General features: G+C 52.0%; 1 protein-coding gene across 3 annotated transcripts in view; it reads right to left on the bottom strand.

The window, feature by feature from the left end:
* Positions 1-14,286, bottom strand: part of SLC22A23 (solute carrier family 22 member 23) — a 129,418-nt gene extending 115,132 nt beyond the window's left edge. Inside the window, exon 1 of one of the 3 annotated variants that reach the window (XM_086370432.1) lies at positions 13,138-14,286. In XM_086370432.1, coding sequence (XP_086226558.1) covers positions 13,138-13,770 — 633 coding nt within the window. In that variant the 5' untranslated portion in view covers positions 13,771-14,286. The remainder of the gene's footprint in view (positions 1-13,137) is intronic. The other 2 variants (XM_086370429.1, XM_086370430.1) reach the window with 2 other exon arrangements.
* Between the last annotated feature and the right edge of the window lie 4,260 nt (positions 14,287-18,546).

Below are 18,546 nucleotides of genomic sequence, written 5' to 3'. Positions count from 1 at the left end.
TCAGATGCATCGCAGGGCTCGTCATGGTCCTCAGCAGCTCCTGGAAACTGGACGTTGGGCCTGAGCTGACCTGCGGTTCCGTCCTCTGCATCCGAGAACTAAATCAGCTCACCCCCCACCCCCATGAGGACAGAGAATGATTCCACTTACATGAGGTGCTGAGTAATCAATTCACAGAGACAGAAAGTAGAGGGTGGGGCCCAGGGGCTGGGGGACAGGGAGCTGGTGTTTAATGGGGACAGAGGTTCAGTTTGGGAAGACGAGAAAGTTCTGGAGGGGGATGGAGGTGTGGTCGTACAGCACGGTGACTGGCCGCAGTGATGTCAAACTGTGCACTCACCAAGGGCTCAAATGGCCAACTTTATGTTATAAAGGCTTCACCACAATTATGAAAAAAGTTTTAAAGTAGGACAAGGACTTTGTGTTTTCTGAAAACGCTCATGTATGTCCATTTGGGAATAGTGGGATGCCTCAGGAAGAAGCCACCGAGAGTGCCCAATTTGTAAAGCATCTTTTTTTGTTTTTTTTTTTTAAGCACACAGTCACACTATATTATATACACTTAATATTCCCTATTGACCAGATAATTTTTAATAGAGATGAAAAGAGGGAAACCGTGATCATTCATGATCCCCTCACACAGACATCACTCTGCAGACACTTTGATTCATCTCCCTGCTGATAAACACATACACCAATAACTGGGATCACGATACATACTTACAATCTTATAATCCTCCAAGTGGAGGATAATTGCTTTACATATTGTGCTGGTTTCTGCCATAGTCAGCATGAATCAGACACAGGTGTACATGTGTCCCCTCCCTCTTGCGCCTCCCCCACCTCCCAGCCCATCCCACCCCTCTAGGTTGTCACGGAGCACAGCGCGGGCTCTCCCTCTTACACGTGGTGTGTGTGTGTCTCCACGCCGCTCTCTCGATTCGTGCCGGCCTTTCCCTCCCCCAGGGTCCGCGGGTCTGTTCTCTGTGTCCGCTTCTCCACTGCTGCCCTGCAAATAGGTTCGTCCGTACCTTCTTTCTAGATTCCATATCCATGTGTTGATACACACAAGATTTGTCTTTCTGACTTATTCACTCTATATAATAGGCTCTAGGTTCACCCACCTCATTAGGACCGACTCAAATGCATCCTTTTTTATAGCTGAGTAATATTCCATTGTTTACACGTACCATAATTTCTGTATCTATTTATCCATCAACGGACATGTAGGTTGCTTCCATGTCCTAGCTATTGTAAAACGTGTTGCGACAAGCATGGCGGTACATGCCTCTCTTTCCATTATGGTTTTCTCAGGGTATATGCCCAGCAGTGGGATTGTTGGGTCATATGGCAGTTCCCTTTCTAGCTTTTTAAGGACTCTACGTACTGTTCTCCATAGTGGCTGTATCAAGTTACATTCAGGGTTCCTTTGCTCCACATCCTCTCCAGCATTTACTGTTTGTAGATTTTTTAATGATGGTCATTCTGACGGGGGTGAAGTAATACCTCATTGTAGTTTTGATTTGCTTTCTCTAATAATGGTCAGTGCTTAGAGTCTTTCCTGTATTTGTTGGCCATCTGTCTGTCTTCTTTGGAGAAATGTCTGTTCAGGTCTTCTGCCCATTTTTTGATTGGGTTGTTTGGTATAAAGCTGCTTGTATGTTCTGGAGATTAATTCTTTGTCAGTTGTTTCATTTGCAGATATTTTCTCCCATTTTGAGGGTTATCTCTTAATCTTGTTGATTGTTTCCTTTGCTGCAAAAGCTTTTAAGTTCCATTTGTTTATTTGTTTTTATTTCCATTACTCTAAGAGGTGGGTCACAGAGGATCTTGCTATGATATATGTCAAAGAATGTACCTATGTTTTCCTCTAAGAGCTTTATAGTTTTGGGCCTTACATTTAAATCTTTAATCCAATTTGAGTTTATCTTTGTGTGTGGTGTTAGGAAGTGTTCTAGTTCCATTCTTTTACAAGTAGCTGTCCGGTTTACCCAGCACCACTTATTGAAGAGGCTGTCTTTTCTCCATTGTATACTCTTGCCTCCTTTGTTAATGATAAGATGCCCATAGGTGCATGGGTTTATCTCTGGGCTTTCTATCTCGTTCCATAGGTCTATATTTCTGTTTTTGTGCCAATACCATACTTTCTTAATAACTGGAGCTTTGCAGTATAGAGAGAAGTCAGGAAGGTTGATTCCTCCAGGTCCATTCTTCTTTTTCAAGATTGCTTTGGCTATTCGGGGTCCTGTGTGTTTCCATAGAAATTGTGAAATTTTTTGTTTTACTTCTGTGAAAAATACCATTGGTAGTTTGATATGGATTGCATTGAATCTATAGATTACTTGGGGTGGTACAGGCAAAGAAGGAACCTACCTCAGTATGATAAAGGCCACATACAGCAAACCAACAGCAAACATTATTCTCAGCGGTGAAAACTGAAAGCATTTCCTCCGAGATCGGGAATAAGACAAGGGTGCCCGCTCTTGCCACTGTTACTCCACACAGTTCTGGAAGTCCAAGCCCCGGCGATCGGAAGGAAAAGCAGTAACAGGAATCCAGATAGGAAAAGAAGGAGGAAAACTCTATTTGCAGATGACATGATACTATACATAGAAAACCCTAAAGACTCCACCAGAAAATTAGTAGAACTAATCAATGAATATATCAAAGTCGCAGGATATAAAATTAACACACAGAAACCCCTTGCATTCCTATATACTAACAATAAAAAATCAGAGAAGTTAAGGAAACCATCCCATCCACCACTGTAACGAAAAGAGTAAAATACCTAGAGATAAACCTACCTAACGAGACAAAAGACGGTATATAGAAAACTATGAGACGCTGACGGAAGAAACCAAAGATTGCACAAACAGACGGAGACATACCGCGTCCTTGGATTGGAAGAGTCACTGTTGTGAAAATGACTACACTACCCAAAGTAAAGCATCTTTTAAACACACAGAAAAAGCCGCTTTTAATCTAATCTGGGAGGAAACAGTCTGCAGCGCAAATTATGGGGCTGAGTGCATAACCATCCATAATTTAACATGACCCCTGGGAGGCTGGCGGCTGGCTCACACCAGCATGGTCGCCATTGCACGTATTCTTTAAACGATGCTAAGAAGTAAAATGTGACCGTCAGCCAGCAGGAATTAAGTTATACAAAGGCTGACCCTCTTCCCCACTTAAAAAAAAAAAAAGCTGACAAACACTTAACCAGCATTCCTCTGACTCGGCGTCCTCCCCACGGGCTCCTGTGACTCAGCGGTGGGTCCGCTGCCCAGATAAGGAAACTGTCACTTCTCTGAGGAGCCGGGCTTCCAGTGCAGGGAGCCTCCCGGCCCCTCGGAGCGCTGCAGGCCCCCTCCTAGCTGGACACTCAGGGCTCAACTGGTTAGGGCCGTGCCCCCAGACACAGGCCCCCCAAAAGTGAGTTATACTTTCACTGCAAGACAGCGAGAAAAAGACACAAACACAGAGGAGGAAGAGCAGAAGCAGGAGGATGTGAAACTGGGAGGCGAGAGGCGGGACGGCAGGGGTCGCGTGCTGGGCTTCGCAGCGCTGACCGCTGGCTCTGGGAAAAGGGACGGGCGCGCGGCCCCCAGGGCCAGCCCAGGAGGGCCACATCTGGCTTCTGGCTCCGTGGTTGCCATCTTCGTCTTGGGAACCATACGAACAAGAGGCCCTGCGTTTTCATCTTGCAAGTTACATGGCTGGTCGTGAGTAGAAGAAAGGTTTGCAGAACCGCCCTGAGGGGCAGGGTGGGGGCAACACTTGGCCGCACATTCCAGTGCCTGTCTGGGGGCTTGCTCCAAGCCCCCTCTGACCTGGAGCTACCAGCTGCCTATTTCCAGGAAAAAAGCCTCAGGAAGCATGGTCCTGCTGATTCCACACCAAGCTTAAGGAGCCAGGTAATTTATATCCTGAGTCTCTGGGAAGAAGACAACTTTGTCTGAAGCATTTAATGGTGAAAGCATCAGTATTTGTTTATTCTCCATTCATTGCCCAAAAGAGCCATCTCTAGTCTCTTTCACCCCAAGAAAGAACAGCCACTCTAGTCTCCTGTCACAAGGTCTGGAGGGGTCCCCCAGCCTGGGTAACTGCACCCTGTGTTCCGAAACCTGCCTCCTCGGCCCTGAGTGGACATAAGAACTGCACCCAGGAAGCCGGTGTTGGACAGAGGCCCATGCTGGCCATTGCCTGACCCAAGACCAGGTGAGCGACATCCAGTCTTGGGGGGTGGAGGGGAGCCAGTTCCAGGAGAAGCTGACGTGGCTTCCGAAAGGCTGAAGGTGGTGGCAGGGCCCCTGAAACAGCCCCCTGCCCCACTTCCTGGTCTCAGATCCCGCCTTGGGTTTCCTCAGCCATTTCTGCATTTTTCCAACCAATTTCCTCTCTGTTTTGTTAATTAACGTCATTGGAGATTTGTTTCATTACTTGCAACCAGACGAGTCCCGAGACGAGAGGGTCTGTCAGCACTTCATCTGTGCAAGTGAGGACCCGAGAGCCCACTGGTGGTATTTTAGGACAGCAACGATTTGTCGTAGGGGAAACCCACTTCAACCAGCCCATAACCCTGCCCTCTTTCCCAGAAACACAGGCTTGTGAATGTCCAGGTCACTTGTCTGGGGGAGGTCAGCCCCTACACAGTGACAGCAGCGGGTAAACACTGAGAGAGGCAGAGATCGCAGGTCTGTGGACCGCCAAGGTCAGGTCAAGGCCTCCCACAGACAGAACCAGGAGCGCCACTCCAGGCGGAGCCTGGCCTTTGCCCTGCTTCCACCTGCCCTGAAGTCATCTCCCCTGGTCTTGCTTGCGGTCAGGGCTCAGGTTACCCTCTGCCCCCGTTTAAAATTCCACTTTCTCTCCATCCGTTTCCACCCAGCACACCCAACTAGACTTCCAAACTCAGAACACCGTCTCCCATCGAAGGCCATGGACTCAGATTTCTGGCCCAGGGCCTCAGTGGAGGCAAAGAAGCCTCCCCACTCTCCCACCCACCAGGCGGCCAGGAAGCTCCTCTGCTTTGTCAGATCCCTGGGCCCTGTGGCCAGAGACCTGCTCTGTTTTCATATGAGAACCACAGATAACAACCAGCCCCTTCAGGGGTCTTTCAGGCAAGCCCCCGGGAGGTCCCTCTTGGCTGGCCCACTCTGGCCCCCTGGACCAGGGCAGCCAGACTGAAAGGAGCACCTGGCTCCCCGTGTCATCAGTTTCCGGGCGGAGGCGAGAGACGCGCTGGAACTGCCGCAGAATCAACTGCCCGTCCAGGTGTGGTCTATCAGCTCCTCCCCATCTAAGCATTTCTGACCTGACTCGTTCAGCCAGTCCTCACCCCACAGATGAGGAGGAAAGGAATCTGAGATTTCCAGGTGCCTCCCGGAGGGTGGGGGGCTTGCTCCCACTCTGTCCCATGGCAGCCTGGTGGGGCGGGCAGCCCTGAGCCCCCTCTACCTGTGAAGGTCCTACAGATGAACGCGTCGTAACCTCCCAGTCAAACCAGAGAGCAGCAGTCTCTTCACGACATGAGCTCAGGCGGGCTGACGTTCATGGTGAGGACTCAGTGGGTGAAAGGTACCCCTCTAGTGGGCAGAAGGACAGACACACGGCCAGTGCTGGGGGCATTACGTGCAGACCGGGCGGATCTAAAGGATGAACAGGGACCAGCGGGCTGACAGAGGAGGAAAGGGTTCCAGGAAACGGGCTCAGAAGGCAGAAGGAGCAAAGATCAGGGAAGCTGCCCGCCAGGTCTGCGCGGCCCGCTACAGGAAGCCACAGTAACAGCCCCCAGCCAACCCCATCCTCAGGCAGCAGCAGGACCCCACCTCAGATTGGCCGGTAAAGAAGAAGATAAAGGGCAGGCTCCCCCCATCAGCCCGGTGGCCTAGGTGGGGCCCCAGGCGGAGGCAGGCACACCCTCACAGGGAGCCGATGAGAGATTCTAACCCAGCGGCTCCAGCTCTGGACATGCCAGTGACCGCCCACCTCCTCCTCCCTGAACTGAACTTCAGACTTGTAGATAACACCACAGTCAGCCGTGCCCAGGACAGCCTTTCACCCATGCCCAGCGCCCAGCATGGGTGAAGCTGGTGGAATGAACCTCAAGCTAGCCGGTGGCTTACCATTTCAGGGCCCTCAACCTTGGGGAAATTTACTTAGCAGCCTCCTGTTTGGAGCCAGAGGGCAAGAGAAAATGCTGGAACTCTCCAAGGCCAGAGCTTCTCCTGTCAACAGCGCTGGGCCTGGGTCAGGCCCACTTGTCCAAGGCCTGCTGTGGACCTGCTGGCCAGGGGGCTTCTCCATGGCTCTCCTTCAGGCCCCTCCTGGGGTCAGCAGCCTCCCTCTGGCAGGAAAAGCAGGCCCGGCTTCCCTGCAGCCCATCCGCGGGGCCCCAAGCAGGGTCGACCCCAGCCCCCATCTGACCCCACAGGCCCTCCCTGGGCGCCTGCCTTTCCAGCCCCTCTCTGGGCTGGCTGAGCTCATCTCGTGACTGTGAGTCACCCCAGCCTGTGCTCTGGGCCGCCCTGCAGACCCAGGCTCCCGCAGGCCCCAGGGCCCTTGCAGAAGCCGCTCGCTCTCCAAGGGAAAGACCCATGCGCACTCACACCCGCCCTCTGCCTCTCAGCACCTCAGGCCTCAGTCTCAACACGAGGCCAGTCTGCCTGGCCCAGGTGCTCTGCTCTCGCTCTCTCACTTCTCTTTCTTTCTGTGCACTCAGCTCAGTTTGTAATTAAAAAGTCATGATGATTAGTTAAGGTGCACCTCGCTCGTTAGTCTATCAGCTCGGTGGGACCTGCGCTATTTCCGCCTGGCGCTGTATCCCCCACTCAAAGCACAACGCCTGGCCCAGGATCCGTACTCGTGTCTGCGGAAGGGAGGACGGGGGTGGGGGAGGTTAGGGAAAAAAAGAGAGGAATGGCCAGGGTCACACTCAGGGGCCTGCTGATTGCCTAACAATGGCTTCAAAGAAGAAAAATAAACCCAGGTGTGCAGTATTTGCAGATGTCCACGCGGCAAACACTCTCACCGCGGCCAGCTCCCAGCCACCAGCCCTGCATCCTGACCATGTGGTCCAGCCAGCTCCGAGCCAGGACGGACATTTAGTGTCCAACATGATTTTGTTGTTGTTCAGTCGCTCAGTCGTGTCTGACTCTTTGAACTCTCTGACCCCATGAACTGCAGCACGCCAGGCTTCCCTGTCCTTCATCATCTCCCGGAGTTTGCTCACATTCATGTCCATTGAGTCCATGATGCTACCCATCCCTCTCATCCTCTGTTCTTAAATGACATCAACTTTTGTTTTAAAATTAATTTATTTATTTTCATTGGAGGCTAATTACTTTGCGATACTGTGGTGGTTTTTTCCATACATCGACACGAATCAGCCATGGGTGTACGTGTGTCCGCCGTCCTGAACCCCCCTCCCAGCTCCCTCCCCACCCCATAAATGACATCAACTGTTGACTCAGTACTATCTGGGCCTGAAGGCCAAGATGAACTGAGACTTGATCCAGACTGAGAATATGAAGGAAAGGTGAGATCTGGGATGAACACCACCCCCAAAAGATGGAAGGAGCCGCGTAGTAACTGTGCAAGTCCAGTCTCTCCATCAGCGAGGCCCAGGCCAGACTCTACGCAGAGGAGCTTGTCACGAGCAAGTCAAAGCCTTCGAGAAAAGCTGCTATACCTGCTGACCTAACGTTTGTTTCCCTTCCCCATAATTTACCCCAACAGCTCAAAACAAGCAAATCTGACCCTACAACACCAACTCAAAAAAGTACTGAGATCATAAAAATATTAGAAGACAATTTTTTCCCCTAATATTCCAGGATTATAGAAGCCCTAAATCTAACACAAAACCCAGAAACCATAAAAAATTCATTTGACACTATGCAAACCAGAAGTCTGTGTGTGATGAAAACACCACAAACAAAATCAGAAGACAAACAGCACACTGTGGGGAAAAAACATTTACAAAACATCCCAAATACTGAATAAAGTAAATTCCTTTATGCGTAAGGTCCTTCTGTAAATCAGCAAGAAAATAACCCCCTCCCCACAAAGATATACACAAAAAGGATGTGAAGACGCAGTTCAAAGAAAAGGAAAGACAAACGGCTTGAGATTTTTCAGAGATGTTTAACCTCCCTCCCTAAGAAGAGAATGCAAGTGACAAGAATGACCAAAGACAGTTTCTCCTTTAGAACTGTGACAATGCCCCAGGGGTGGGCGGGGCTGGGGGTAGTGTGGGAACGGGCCTCCAGCTAATCAGTGAAAGTGTGAATTGGTAATAAGATCTCTGTGGAGAACACTTAGACAACATCTATCAAAATAAGAATGCGGCCTCCACTTCTAAGTTTCAGGTGTGCCGGAATTTCACTATGTGTTGCATCATAACCAAAAGGCCCCTCCGGAAGGTGCCCTGATCCCTTGTTACACAGAAAAACAGTGAAGTGAGGAGGCTCCCGGTTCTGATGCACACCCTCCCCCCACACAGGCGGTCAAGAAGCGTGAAACAGTGCCTACGATATGTTAAGGTTTAGGAGAGAAGATAGATATAAATGAAAATAGAATATTTTTGGAAGGACACATAAGAAACTGTAACCATGGTTGCTTTTGAAGAGGGAACTTAGAGGCAGAGATGGTGAGAAATCTTGCTTTTATTCTTTGTGTTCTGTCCCATGTGGGTGCATTTTTTTTTTTATTACGGTCAATTTCTTAAAAAAAAAAAGACAGGCAAAGAGATGTTCACTGCTGTGCTGCATGTAGTAGGCAAGTGAAACAGAACCACACTAGGCTGACCCGAGGTGAGTTCTTTCTTAAACCAGTCCTATTGTGATGACATTGCAATTATGTTCCATCCCAGTTGTACAGAGCCCCTTTAAAGAACTTCTAGTCTTGAGCCCCAGAAAGAGAAGTCAAGTTACTTCCTGGGATATTTAAACAACTCTCAGGTTACACAGGAGAAATGCCAGCAACCTATGAGAATTCTTGGCAAATAGAAAAAAATATCAGAACACGAGATAAACAAACATCTTAAATTTCATGTACAGAAAGAGAGAGAAGCTTAGGAAGTGTTACTGACACTGATTTTAGGCACAATTCTAAGGGTTGTTCGAGGAAGTGGAGAGCATTAGAAACCAACAAGGGTTCACTCTGAACAATACAGGATTCATGCAAACTATGGAGAGGAGTGTTTTAAACTCAGCAGGGCTGTGTTAAGCAAGACAATCTTCCTACGTGGCTGGGGGTAAAAGGAAGAGCATTCAACAGCATGTGGACGTTGAGGATCAACTTCATGGTCCACTCAAGGCTGGTGAGCCGACTTAAAGCTCAAGACCACACAGTGTTAAGACTGGTCTTGGACGGCTCAACACTCTTAATCAAAAGCAATAACACGTGAAAATGCTTTGAAGACTTTAGAGGGCAGCTCAAAAGTGGCGTCACCCGCATTATTTTGAAGGTGCCACAAATCCTGAAACACCAGGGACCAGGCAAAGAATAGAGATTTACAAAAACAGAAATAAAGTAGAAACAAAAAGAGATCCTAACAGGAGAGATCTAGCAACCCTAAACTAGCAAGCATGTCACATGGGCACTGGCTTAGAAAAGCCCTGCCTGAACAGGATCCCATCGAGCTTTGGTGACCGCGGCCTCAAGGTGGACAGATGACGCGTCTACTGAAAGCCTTCACATGCTGACTATGAACTTCATGAGTGGAAGATTCTGATCAGGACAGATCAGGGTGTGTGCACCTGCCAGCCATGTCCTGAGCGGTCTGCTTAAGAGACACGCAGGCCGCGTGGAGCCGTCAGAAGGGCAAATTCTGTTCCTTATGGAAGGACTGAAGGAGCTGGAAATTTCCTAGCCAGGAAAGAACCCAGCCCTTGTACCCTCAGATCTATCTGAGCAGGTGTGATACGAAGGAAGAAGAATCGTTCAGCGGAGAATGCTGCACAAACAGGCATGAGACGATCCTTGTTGGCGCTGCCAAAAAGCACGTCTTTCTGTCGGAAGAGCAGCTGAGAAGTGGGCTGCTGGCTCGCGGGGCCCTCAGCGAGGGATGGCCCCGCTGGGGACGCCATCGGGTGGGGACGCAGGTCTGTCCACTCCAAGGCCCCTCCGAACTCTAACAGCCCAAAGCTCTTCCTGGCCTGGCAGGTTCACGGGTGCAGAGCTATCCTAGCCGGAATAACCCAGTGGTCCCCAGCCTTTTTCACACCGGGGACTGATTTTGTAGAAGACAATTTTCCACAGCCTGGGGGTGAGGGGGATGGTTTGGGGATGATTCAAGGGCATTGCATTCATTGGGCCCTTTATTACTAATCTAGTGCTGCTACTGATCTGAGAGGAGGTACTGGTCTGTGGCACAGAGGTGGGGAGCCCCTGTAACAGAAAGGACAATATATGATATATATAGTAATGGTATATATCTAAACATATATTTAATATAATGTAATATATTCATTGGAAGGACTGATGCCGAAGCTCCAATACTTGGGCCACCTGATTCGAAGAGCCGATTCATTGGAACAGACCCTGATGCTGGGAAAGATTGCAGGCAGGAGGAGACGGGGACGACAGAGGATGAGGTGGTTGGATGGCATCACCAACTCGATGGACTTGAGTTTGAACAAGCTCCAGGAGATGGTGAAGGACAGGGAAGGCTGGGGTGCTGCAGTCCATGGGGTTGCAAAGAGTCGGATGTGACTGAGCAACTGACCAACAGCACCACTGTGTACAACAATAAAAGGAAGAACAAGGAGCCCCCTCCCCACCTAACACCCGGGGAGAGGGCAGGGCCTCCGGGGCAGGGAGGGGCACACGCACGCTGAGGGAAGCCGAATGACAGAAACCTTACACGGGGCTTCTTTGAGTGGGGAAGACCTTGGCACTCCGTTGGGGAGGAGGGCACCAGAGGGCACTCCTCAGACCCTGCACTTCCACCTGCTGAGAGGAGAAGCTGCCAAGTCTATCCTCGGGCAAGCCAAGCTGACAGGCCCCCGACCCCCGGCGTCGGCACCCACCCAGGATGCGCTCCGCCTCCATCCATCTGATCCAGGATCCAGGGGGCACGGCCCACAGAGGGGACGGCCGGCGTTAACACTGCCAGAATGTGCTTAAGACGCTCTTGAGAGCATCGGTTATGGAACAGAACACCGTGGAAGGACAGACCTTTATTTAGATCCTATTTGTGCATGAAAATCAATATGTCCTTTTTAGTCTTGGTCTTACAGGGAAATGCATCTCTCCCTACTGTCCTCAAGTCTGCATCTCCTGGACTGCCCTGTCAGCCGCACAGAGCAGACACAACAGGCACCCCAAACCATGCTGCGCATACATGAGCCCCTTGATCGCTCGCCTGGAACACCTGTCCAGCTCTCCGAGGTGCCCGCAGAGCCTGCTTTCAAGGACGGTTCTAGTCGTCTCTTCCCACCATCCACAGCACCGCTAGGCTACCGATTCTCTGTCCCACCGCCTAACTCCAAGTTGGCCTCCCCTGTCACACCGGGACAGACCACCCTGTACAGGCATCTGCTTTGATCTCCGTTATTCCTTCCCTTCTGTAGAAAGAGGCTCAAAGTATTCGACAGTGTTGCAAACCCTTACTTTCACAGACATACAAACAGTGTTAAGATACTCAATGTTCTTCATTTTTCCTGCTGGTAAACAAAAGACAGATATTGACCTCTATGGATGGGAAACAGTCACAGAAACACCTTGGCAGAGGATAGGCTGACGGGGGGCGGGGGGCTCAAGGTGAACCAGCTAGAAGGCTCTCCCTATTAACAGGTAATCCAACAGTTCCCAGAGGCCAGATCACTTCTCACCAGGCTGGTACAAGCTGAAGACAATGGTTATGATGATGTAAGAGTTTCATCTTACACATCCATGAGGCACAATTGTTTACTAACACACGTTTCGGGAAAAGGGGGAATACAGGCCCACGGATTATTATAAACCATCAAATTTCAGTCTTGCATTTAAACAAAGCATTTCAAACTCTGCCCAGAACTGCATGGAAGTGGGAGAAAGGTCTACATTTAGTTTGAAATGCAAATTAGTTGTTTAAGACACAGAAGGAACAAAATATCACAAGTTGTTTGACACACTGGCATATGACCTCTCTGACATGTTAAGAAATCCAGACAATATGTAGGTGTCTTGGGTGTTAATTTCCTAGTAGTGCCCATTCTCCGTCTTTGTGCAGGCGACGCATCTCTCGCAAACACTCCTGTTCCGTCTCCCAGGATGCAGGACCTCGGCTAGAGGGGACCCCTGGGCTGGAGCAAGTCCATGTTGAGCTGAGGCTGGCCAGGATCTGATCTCAAAGCTGGGACAAGAGGGCTGCTGTGTGAGAGCCCGGTTGTCCCCGAACAGCACAAACTCAGCACCCTTCCTATACTCCAGAGGTGTCTGCTTTCTCAGGAACACTGGGGGTGGCAAACTCCAACCGGAAATAAATACCCCAGCCTCTGGGGAGGACTGAACTTGGGGACAGGGACAGGGAAATATCAAAAGCCTTTTGCTACTCTGGCCACCACTTGGGCTCTTCCCTCAGCTTTAGTCAGTTTTCAGAGCCAGCGGGGGATGGCTGCGGTCTGCCAGGAAGAACGCCTGGGCATAGGAGCGATTCTGCAGGGGCTGGTTCTCTGTGGGAGACTCGGGGCAGCGGGCCGGCAAAGGGCTGAGCCCGGGGCCTGGCTCCAGCGGGCAGACCTCGAGAGAGGCGCGTCCTTAGGGCCAGGGGCTCACAGATCAGCCTCTCGACCTCCGCGGGCCATCCCTGCCCGGACGAAGTGACAGCTCCAGGGTGGGGGAGGGAAGCTCGCTCCCTCGCAGAGAGAGAGGCGCCCCTTGCGTGTGTGCCAGCGGGGACGCGAGTTTGGGTGCCCCTTGGAGTCGGGAGGCAGCGTCACCGCGGAGGGCTGCGGGAGTCCGGCCGCGCACCCGGGCCCGCACCTCTGTCTGGGGGACGCAAGGAGGGGGAGCCCACGGGAGGCCGTGGACACGCGGGCGCGCACCACCGCAGGACCCCGTCTGCAGAGCGCGCGGGGAAGCGCGCGGGGACCGCGGAGGGCACAGCGCTCGCTCGGGAGGGGGACGCGGGGCCGGCGCGGTCGCTGCCCTTACCTTGCTGACCACGTTTTGCACCAGGCCTGTGCGGATGCCATAGTCCCACGCGTGGCAGTCGCAGTTGGAGGCGTTGTCCCCCTTGTCCGGGGGGGACGGGAGGGGCGGCGCCTCGCCCCCGTCCGCGCCGCTGCCGTTGCCGAGGGGGCCCGCTGTCCCCCAGGCGGCGGTGGGGAAGAGGGTGGTCGGGGGGCTGGTCCCGTTGGCCAGGTCGCCGCCGCCCCACCGGCCCGTGGCCGTGACCCCCGCCGACTCGGCGCCCTTGCCGGCCCCGCGGCACCAGAAGTTGGGCTGGTCCAGGAGGAAGGAGTCCGAGAACTGGCTGAAGCCGATGAACAGCGCGGGGATCCAGGTGAGCAGCACGAGGGTTTTCTGGTAGCCGCCGCCCAGGCCCCCGAGGAAGGGCAGCACCGACCCGTCGTAGTCCAGCAACAGGAGGCTCGGATGCGGGCCGCCGGCGGCGTGCGGCGCGGGCAGCGGCTGGATGTCACCGCCGCCGCCGGGGCCCGCGCGTCCCCCGAGGGGCGCCGAGGCCGCCGCGTCCCCGGGCGGCAGGGCGCCGTTCTCCTCGGCCGCGGGCGGCAGCCTCCCGGGCCCGCCGCCCGCCGCCTCGCGCCGCCGGTCTATCGCCATGGTCCGGGCCCGCGGCGCCCGCAGAGGCGCATAGAGCGCGGCGGAGGCTCCCGCGGGGCCCCGGGCAGAGCGCGCGGGCCCGGCGCCGCCGCCGCCGCCGCCGCCGAGCAGGGCCCGCCGCTCGCAGGGACGATCGGCCGCCGCGCGCGTCACTGCGCCCCCATGGCCGGCCACCCGCGCCCCGGCTGCGGCCCCGGCGGGCGCCGGGCGGAGGGCGGGCAGAGGCCGCGGCCCTCAGCCGCCGCCGCTCATCGGCTCAGCGGCCCGGGCGCCGGCGGCCGAGCCCGCCGCTCTCCGCGGCTCCGCGCGCGGCGCGCTCGAGGAGGAGGAGCGGCGCGGTGCCGGGGTCGGCCGGCGGAGCTCTGCGGGGCGCGGCGCGAGCGGTGCAGGCGGCTCGGCGATCCCCGCGCGCCCGGGATGTATTTATCCGACCCCGGCGCCTCCCGGAAGCCGCGAGCCCGGTGCCAGCCTGCCGCGCCGGCCGCGCTCCCCGGCTCGGCTCCCCGGCTTCCCCCCGCCTCCCGCGCCCCGGCCCGCCCCCTCTCCCCCCGCGCGGTGGAGGTAACGCGGCACCTGCTGCGCCCGCTCCTGCGCGCGAGCGCCCCCTCCGGCCCGCCGCCGCCGCCGCGGGAGGGGCGGGGACTCGGGCGCCCGGCCGCCGGCTCGAAGATCCCCGCCCGGCTCAGCTCGGCGCCCGGCAGGGCGAGGGGGCGGCGCGCGCCGCCGCGGGGGCGTGGGGTCCGGGGCTCGGAGGGGGCGGCGCGCGCCGGGCGGGTGATCGGGTGGTCCTCGGCTCGGCTCCGGCGGGCGCCGGCTGTCGGTGACCTCTATCCGTTTCCCAAGTGCCCGCCACCAGCTACCTGCACCCCACGCCCGGCCCCGAGCTCAAGGGTCGCCAGCGTTCGGGAGCAACCACCCCCCCCGGCGCTGTTTCGAGGCGCCGACACGACAGGAGTGGGCGCGTTTGCCCATTTCAGGTCGTGGGTCTTCCGCAGCGTCAGGTCCCCCGAGACAGACCGCAGCACCCACTCCCGAGTCGCCATTTCTCGCCCTACTCCCAAAGGAATGCTGTCTAAACACGATGCCGGACGGATATATTGCCAACCTGGAGTTACATGTAAATATCAACACCGGATCGCGAAGGTGCAGGCGTCCCCCACCCTCTCCCCGAGGTGCACTCCGATCCCGGCGGAGCGCACGGGGCACCGCGGGCCGGCCTCCCCTCCCCTCCCGCGCTCCCGGGCCGCCGGTGTCGCCAGCGCGGTACACAGAACACCGCCCTGCGGCAAACGGCCGCATTCACACATTTTCCTCCCGCACCCGGCTTGCCCAATGATACAGACCCTTGACTTGACATTCTGGGAAGTTTATTAATGAGGGTCTCAAATAGAGTAGTCAATTTCCACCCTTGTTTAGGGAAGAAAAAGTGGAAGAAATGCTTTTGCTTTCCAAAAGAAGCTGTGCTTACAGAATGTACTCTTGGATTTCCATTATTTGCTTACATTTTTAACCTGGGGTTCCTCTTTGTTACGGGCAATACGTACTTACTATATAAAATACTAGCACGCCCGGAGAGAGAGTGAGAATTCTTTAAAGGCTTCCAGGGGCCTTGGGGGCAGGGAGCTCGTGGAGTCTCCTGTGAGCCTGAGAAGGGGAGATTAGATAAGCAAGGGGCCCGCAGGAAATGCCAGACCTCGGAGAAATGGGTCTCAAACCCTGCACATATCTAAACACCAAGCACTTCGTTAGTGTTCAGTGTTTCAGTAAAGACTGAACCTGGCAGTGTTGGCTTTCAGATACACCCGGTCACTCAGTCCTCTTGGGACCCCCAAGAGGTAGGTTCTCAAGATGAAGCTGCAGGCTTAGGTGAGTACCAGGGAAGGCAGAGCCAAACGTCTAGCTTGGAACCAGATCTTCTGACTTTACACTCTGGGGTTTCCTCTATTTCAACAGGCAGGGTAAACAACAAAACCTCAACAAAGCAAGCAGAAAGGAAATCCAAAAAAAAAAATCATAGGAAAGACTTTTAAAAGATATTTGTCAATATGCATGGGGTGGCAAAGAGTCAGACACGACTGAGCGACTGAACTGAACTGATTTTTAAGTGGGAGAATCCCTGGCCTTGGGGAGGAGTTTCATTGCCAACTGTTGTTAGCTCTTGTTTCAAAATGGTAGCAAAACCCCTCAAGTGGTACATTTCCAGAATTGGGGGACATACTTGAAATGGTACCCCTTAAAATTCAAGCTATATGGAGAGAGTAACATGGAAACTTACACTGCCATATATAGAATAGATAGCCAACCGGAATTTGCTGTTTGACTCAGGGAACTCAAACCCCGGCTCTATAACAACCTAGAGGGGAGGGCAGGGGAGGGGGTGGGAGTGAGATCCAACAGAGAGGGGACATACATGTGCCTGTGGCTGATTCATGTTGATGGTTGGCAGAAACCAACACAACTTTGTAAAGCAATTTTCAGGATGGGGAACACATGAGAAATAAAGGAATAAAAAATTAAAAAAAAAAAAAGAAAAATAAATTTAAAATAAAAAAAAAAAAAACTAAAAGGAAGTCACCTGAGATGTTTGGAATTAGCCAGCACCACACTGACCTGGTCGTTGTAATTAAGTTACCGATTAGATTAGGATTTTCCTAAATTCATCTTGGATCGACATGCCCCCCCCCCCCCCGCCAAATCGAGTCAAGAAGATTAAAAGTTAACAATTAAAGTCCTCTTTAATTTATTAAGACATATCACAAGTGACCTCACAGAGGGACCTAGAACAAAATGAGTCAGGAGAAAGAAGTGGAAGTGTTCGGGATCACTAGCTGGTACGGGGCAGCCTGTCAGACACCTGCGATCGCATTACTGAATTCTACTTTCCTGCGCCGTAGTTATCACTAAGGGCTAGTTTTCTCGTTTGCTTATTTATTTATTGCCGCCTGACTCTAGACAGTTCCTGTACTCGCTGTATTTCTGCTGCCTGGCACACCCAAGACAGGATGTATCGGTGAGTAAACGAGTGTGTCCCGTCGTCATCGGTTGGTGATGTCGTCTGCTAGGATCCTCGTCTCTGTTTACTCTGATTCTTCAGTCACCCAGCAACCTTTTCATGTTTGTTGAATCTCTCAAATATAGTGCTCAGATCAGCCAGTAGGAGAATTCAAATGGTCCTGACAATTCTATGTCTTATGCTAAGTTATTGTGGTTAAGTCGGTTAGCTCCCAGTGTAAAGTTCTTCTGGGCAGTTAAAAGACGCTTGCTCCTTGGAAGAAAAGCTGTGACAAACCTAGATGGAGTATTAAAAAGCAGAGAGGTCACTTTGCCAAGAAAGGTCCGTATAGTCCAAGCTATGGTTTTTCCAGTTGTCATGTAGGGATGTGAGAGTTGGACCCTAAAGAAAGCTGAGCACTGAGGAATTGATGCTTTTGAACTGTGGTGTTGGAGAAGACTCTCAAGAGTCCCTTGGACTGCAAGGAGATTCAACCAGTCCATCCTAAAGGAAATCGGTCCTGAATATTCATTGGAAGGACTGATGCTGAAGCTGAAGCTCCAATAATTTGGCCACCTGATGCGGAGAGCCGACCCACTGGAAAAGGCCCAGATGTTGGGAAAGATTGAGGGCAGGAGGAGAAGGGGATGACAGAGGATGAGATGGTTGGATGGCATCACTGACTCAATGGACATGAGTTTGAGTAGCTCTGGGAGATAGTGAAGGACAGGGAAGCCCACGGGGTCACAAAGAGTTGGACACGACTTAGCAACGAGACAACAACAAATGGGTTTGCAGACGATGATTTGTGGGTTAAAAGCAGCTCACAGACCACACACTATGCTTCCAGAAAAATAACTACTAACTTAAAAATCAGGAGATTTTTTAAGCACATGGCAGAGGCCCTGGCCCTTGTGATGCTTTTTTCCTTGAAAGACAGTGAACAGACAGGAACTTATCTCCAGCTTATCTTGTTTCTGCTGGGCACACTGGAATGTGTGTGCACGTCACTTGTCTGGCCCCAGAGAACATCTGAGGTTGTAACCCTAAATTTATGTTAGTATCCTGAGCTCTCTGATCTCCATTTCTCTTCCTTTGAAAGCATGACAAAAATGTCTGTAATTTTATTAAAATTGAGAAAATAATGAGAAGAAATAAAAGACACAACGGAATCACCAATACACTTGAACAATTTTATTTCCTTGGAGATAGCAAGAGGAAAAAAAATATTTAGCTTACTTCTAAAGTTGATAAAAGTCTAATTTTAAATCCTCCAAAATTCTGGAAGAGTTAGTTTCAAGGAATTGGTATCAGGGTTAATAAACTTAAAATGTACAAAGCAATCATAGCACATGGATTTCACACTGTTTTCTTTTTTTTTTGAACCTGTATGTTCATGCTTTTTATTTATACTTGAAATGCAGGTAGATATATTTTAAAACATCGTGTCCTTTTTTTTTTTTTACTACAGTCTGTTTTCTTTCTTTCAAATAGCTATTTGAAAGGTAGGTTATCTTGATTTTTGGAGCATGGGAGAAAGTGATATGAAATTACTTCAAAGTCTACTGTGTACATTTGAACTTTATTTACATCATCCTTTGACTTTTGAAATGTTAACTTTTGACTAACAAGGAATTTGACATTTACAAAACCTATCATAAATGAAAGTGCAACAGCTACTTTTGTTCTGTGGAAGTAATAAAAATGTCACAAAATCTATCCTTTAAAAAACCTACAGGGAATATCTTGAGAAAAACTGGAGGAGTACATGCCAATTCATTGTT

The sequence above is a fragment of the Bos grunniens genome, chromosome 23 (genome assembly GCF_055505025.1).
Source record: "Bos grunniens cultivar Pamir isolate PY7600 chromosome 23, Bosgru_T2T1.0, whole genome shotgun sequence".
Lineage (NCBI taxonomy): Eukaryota > Metazoa > Chordata > Mammalia > Artiodactyla > Bovidae > Bos > Bos grunniens.
This window is presented reverse-complemented; position numbering and strand designations above follow the sequence as displayed.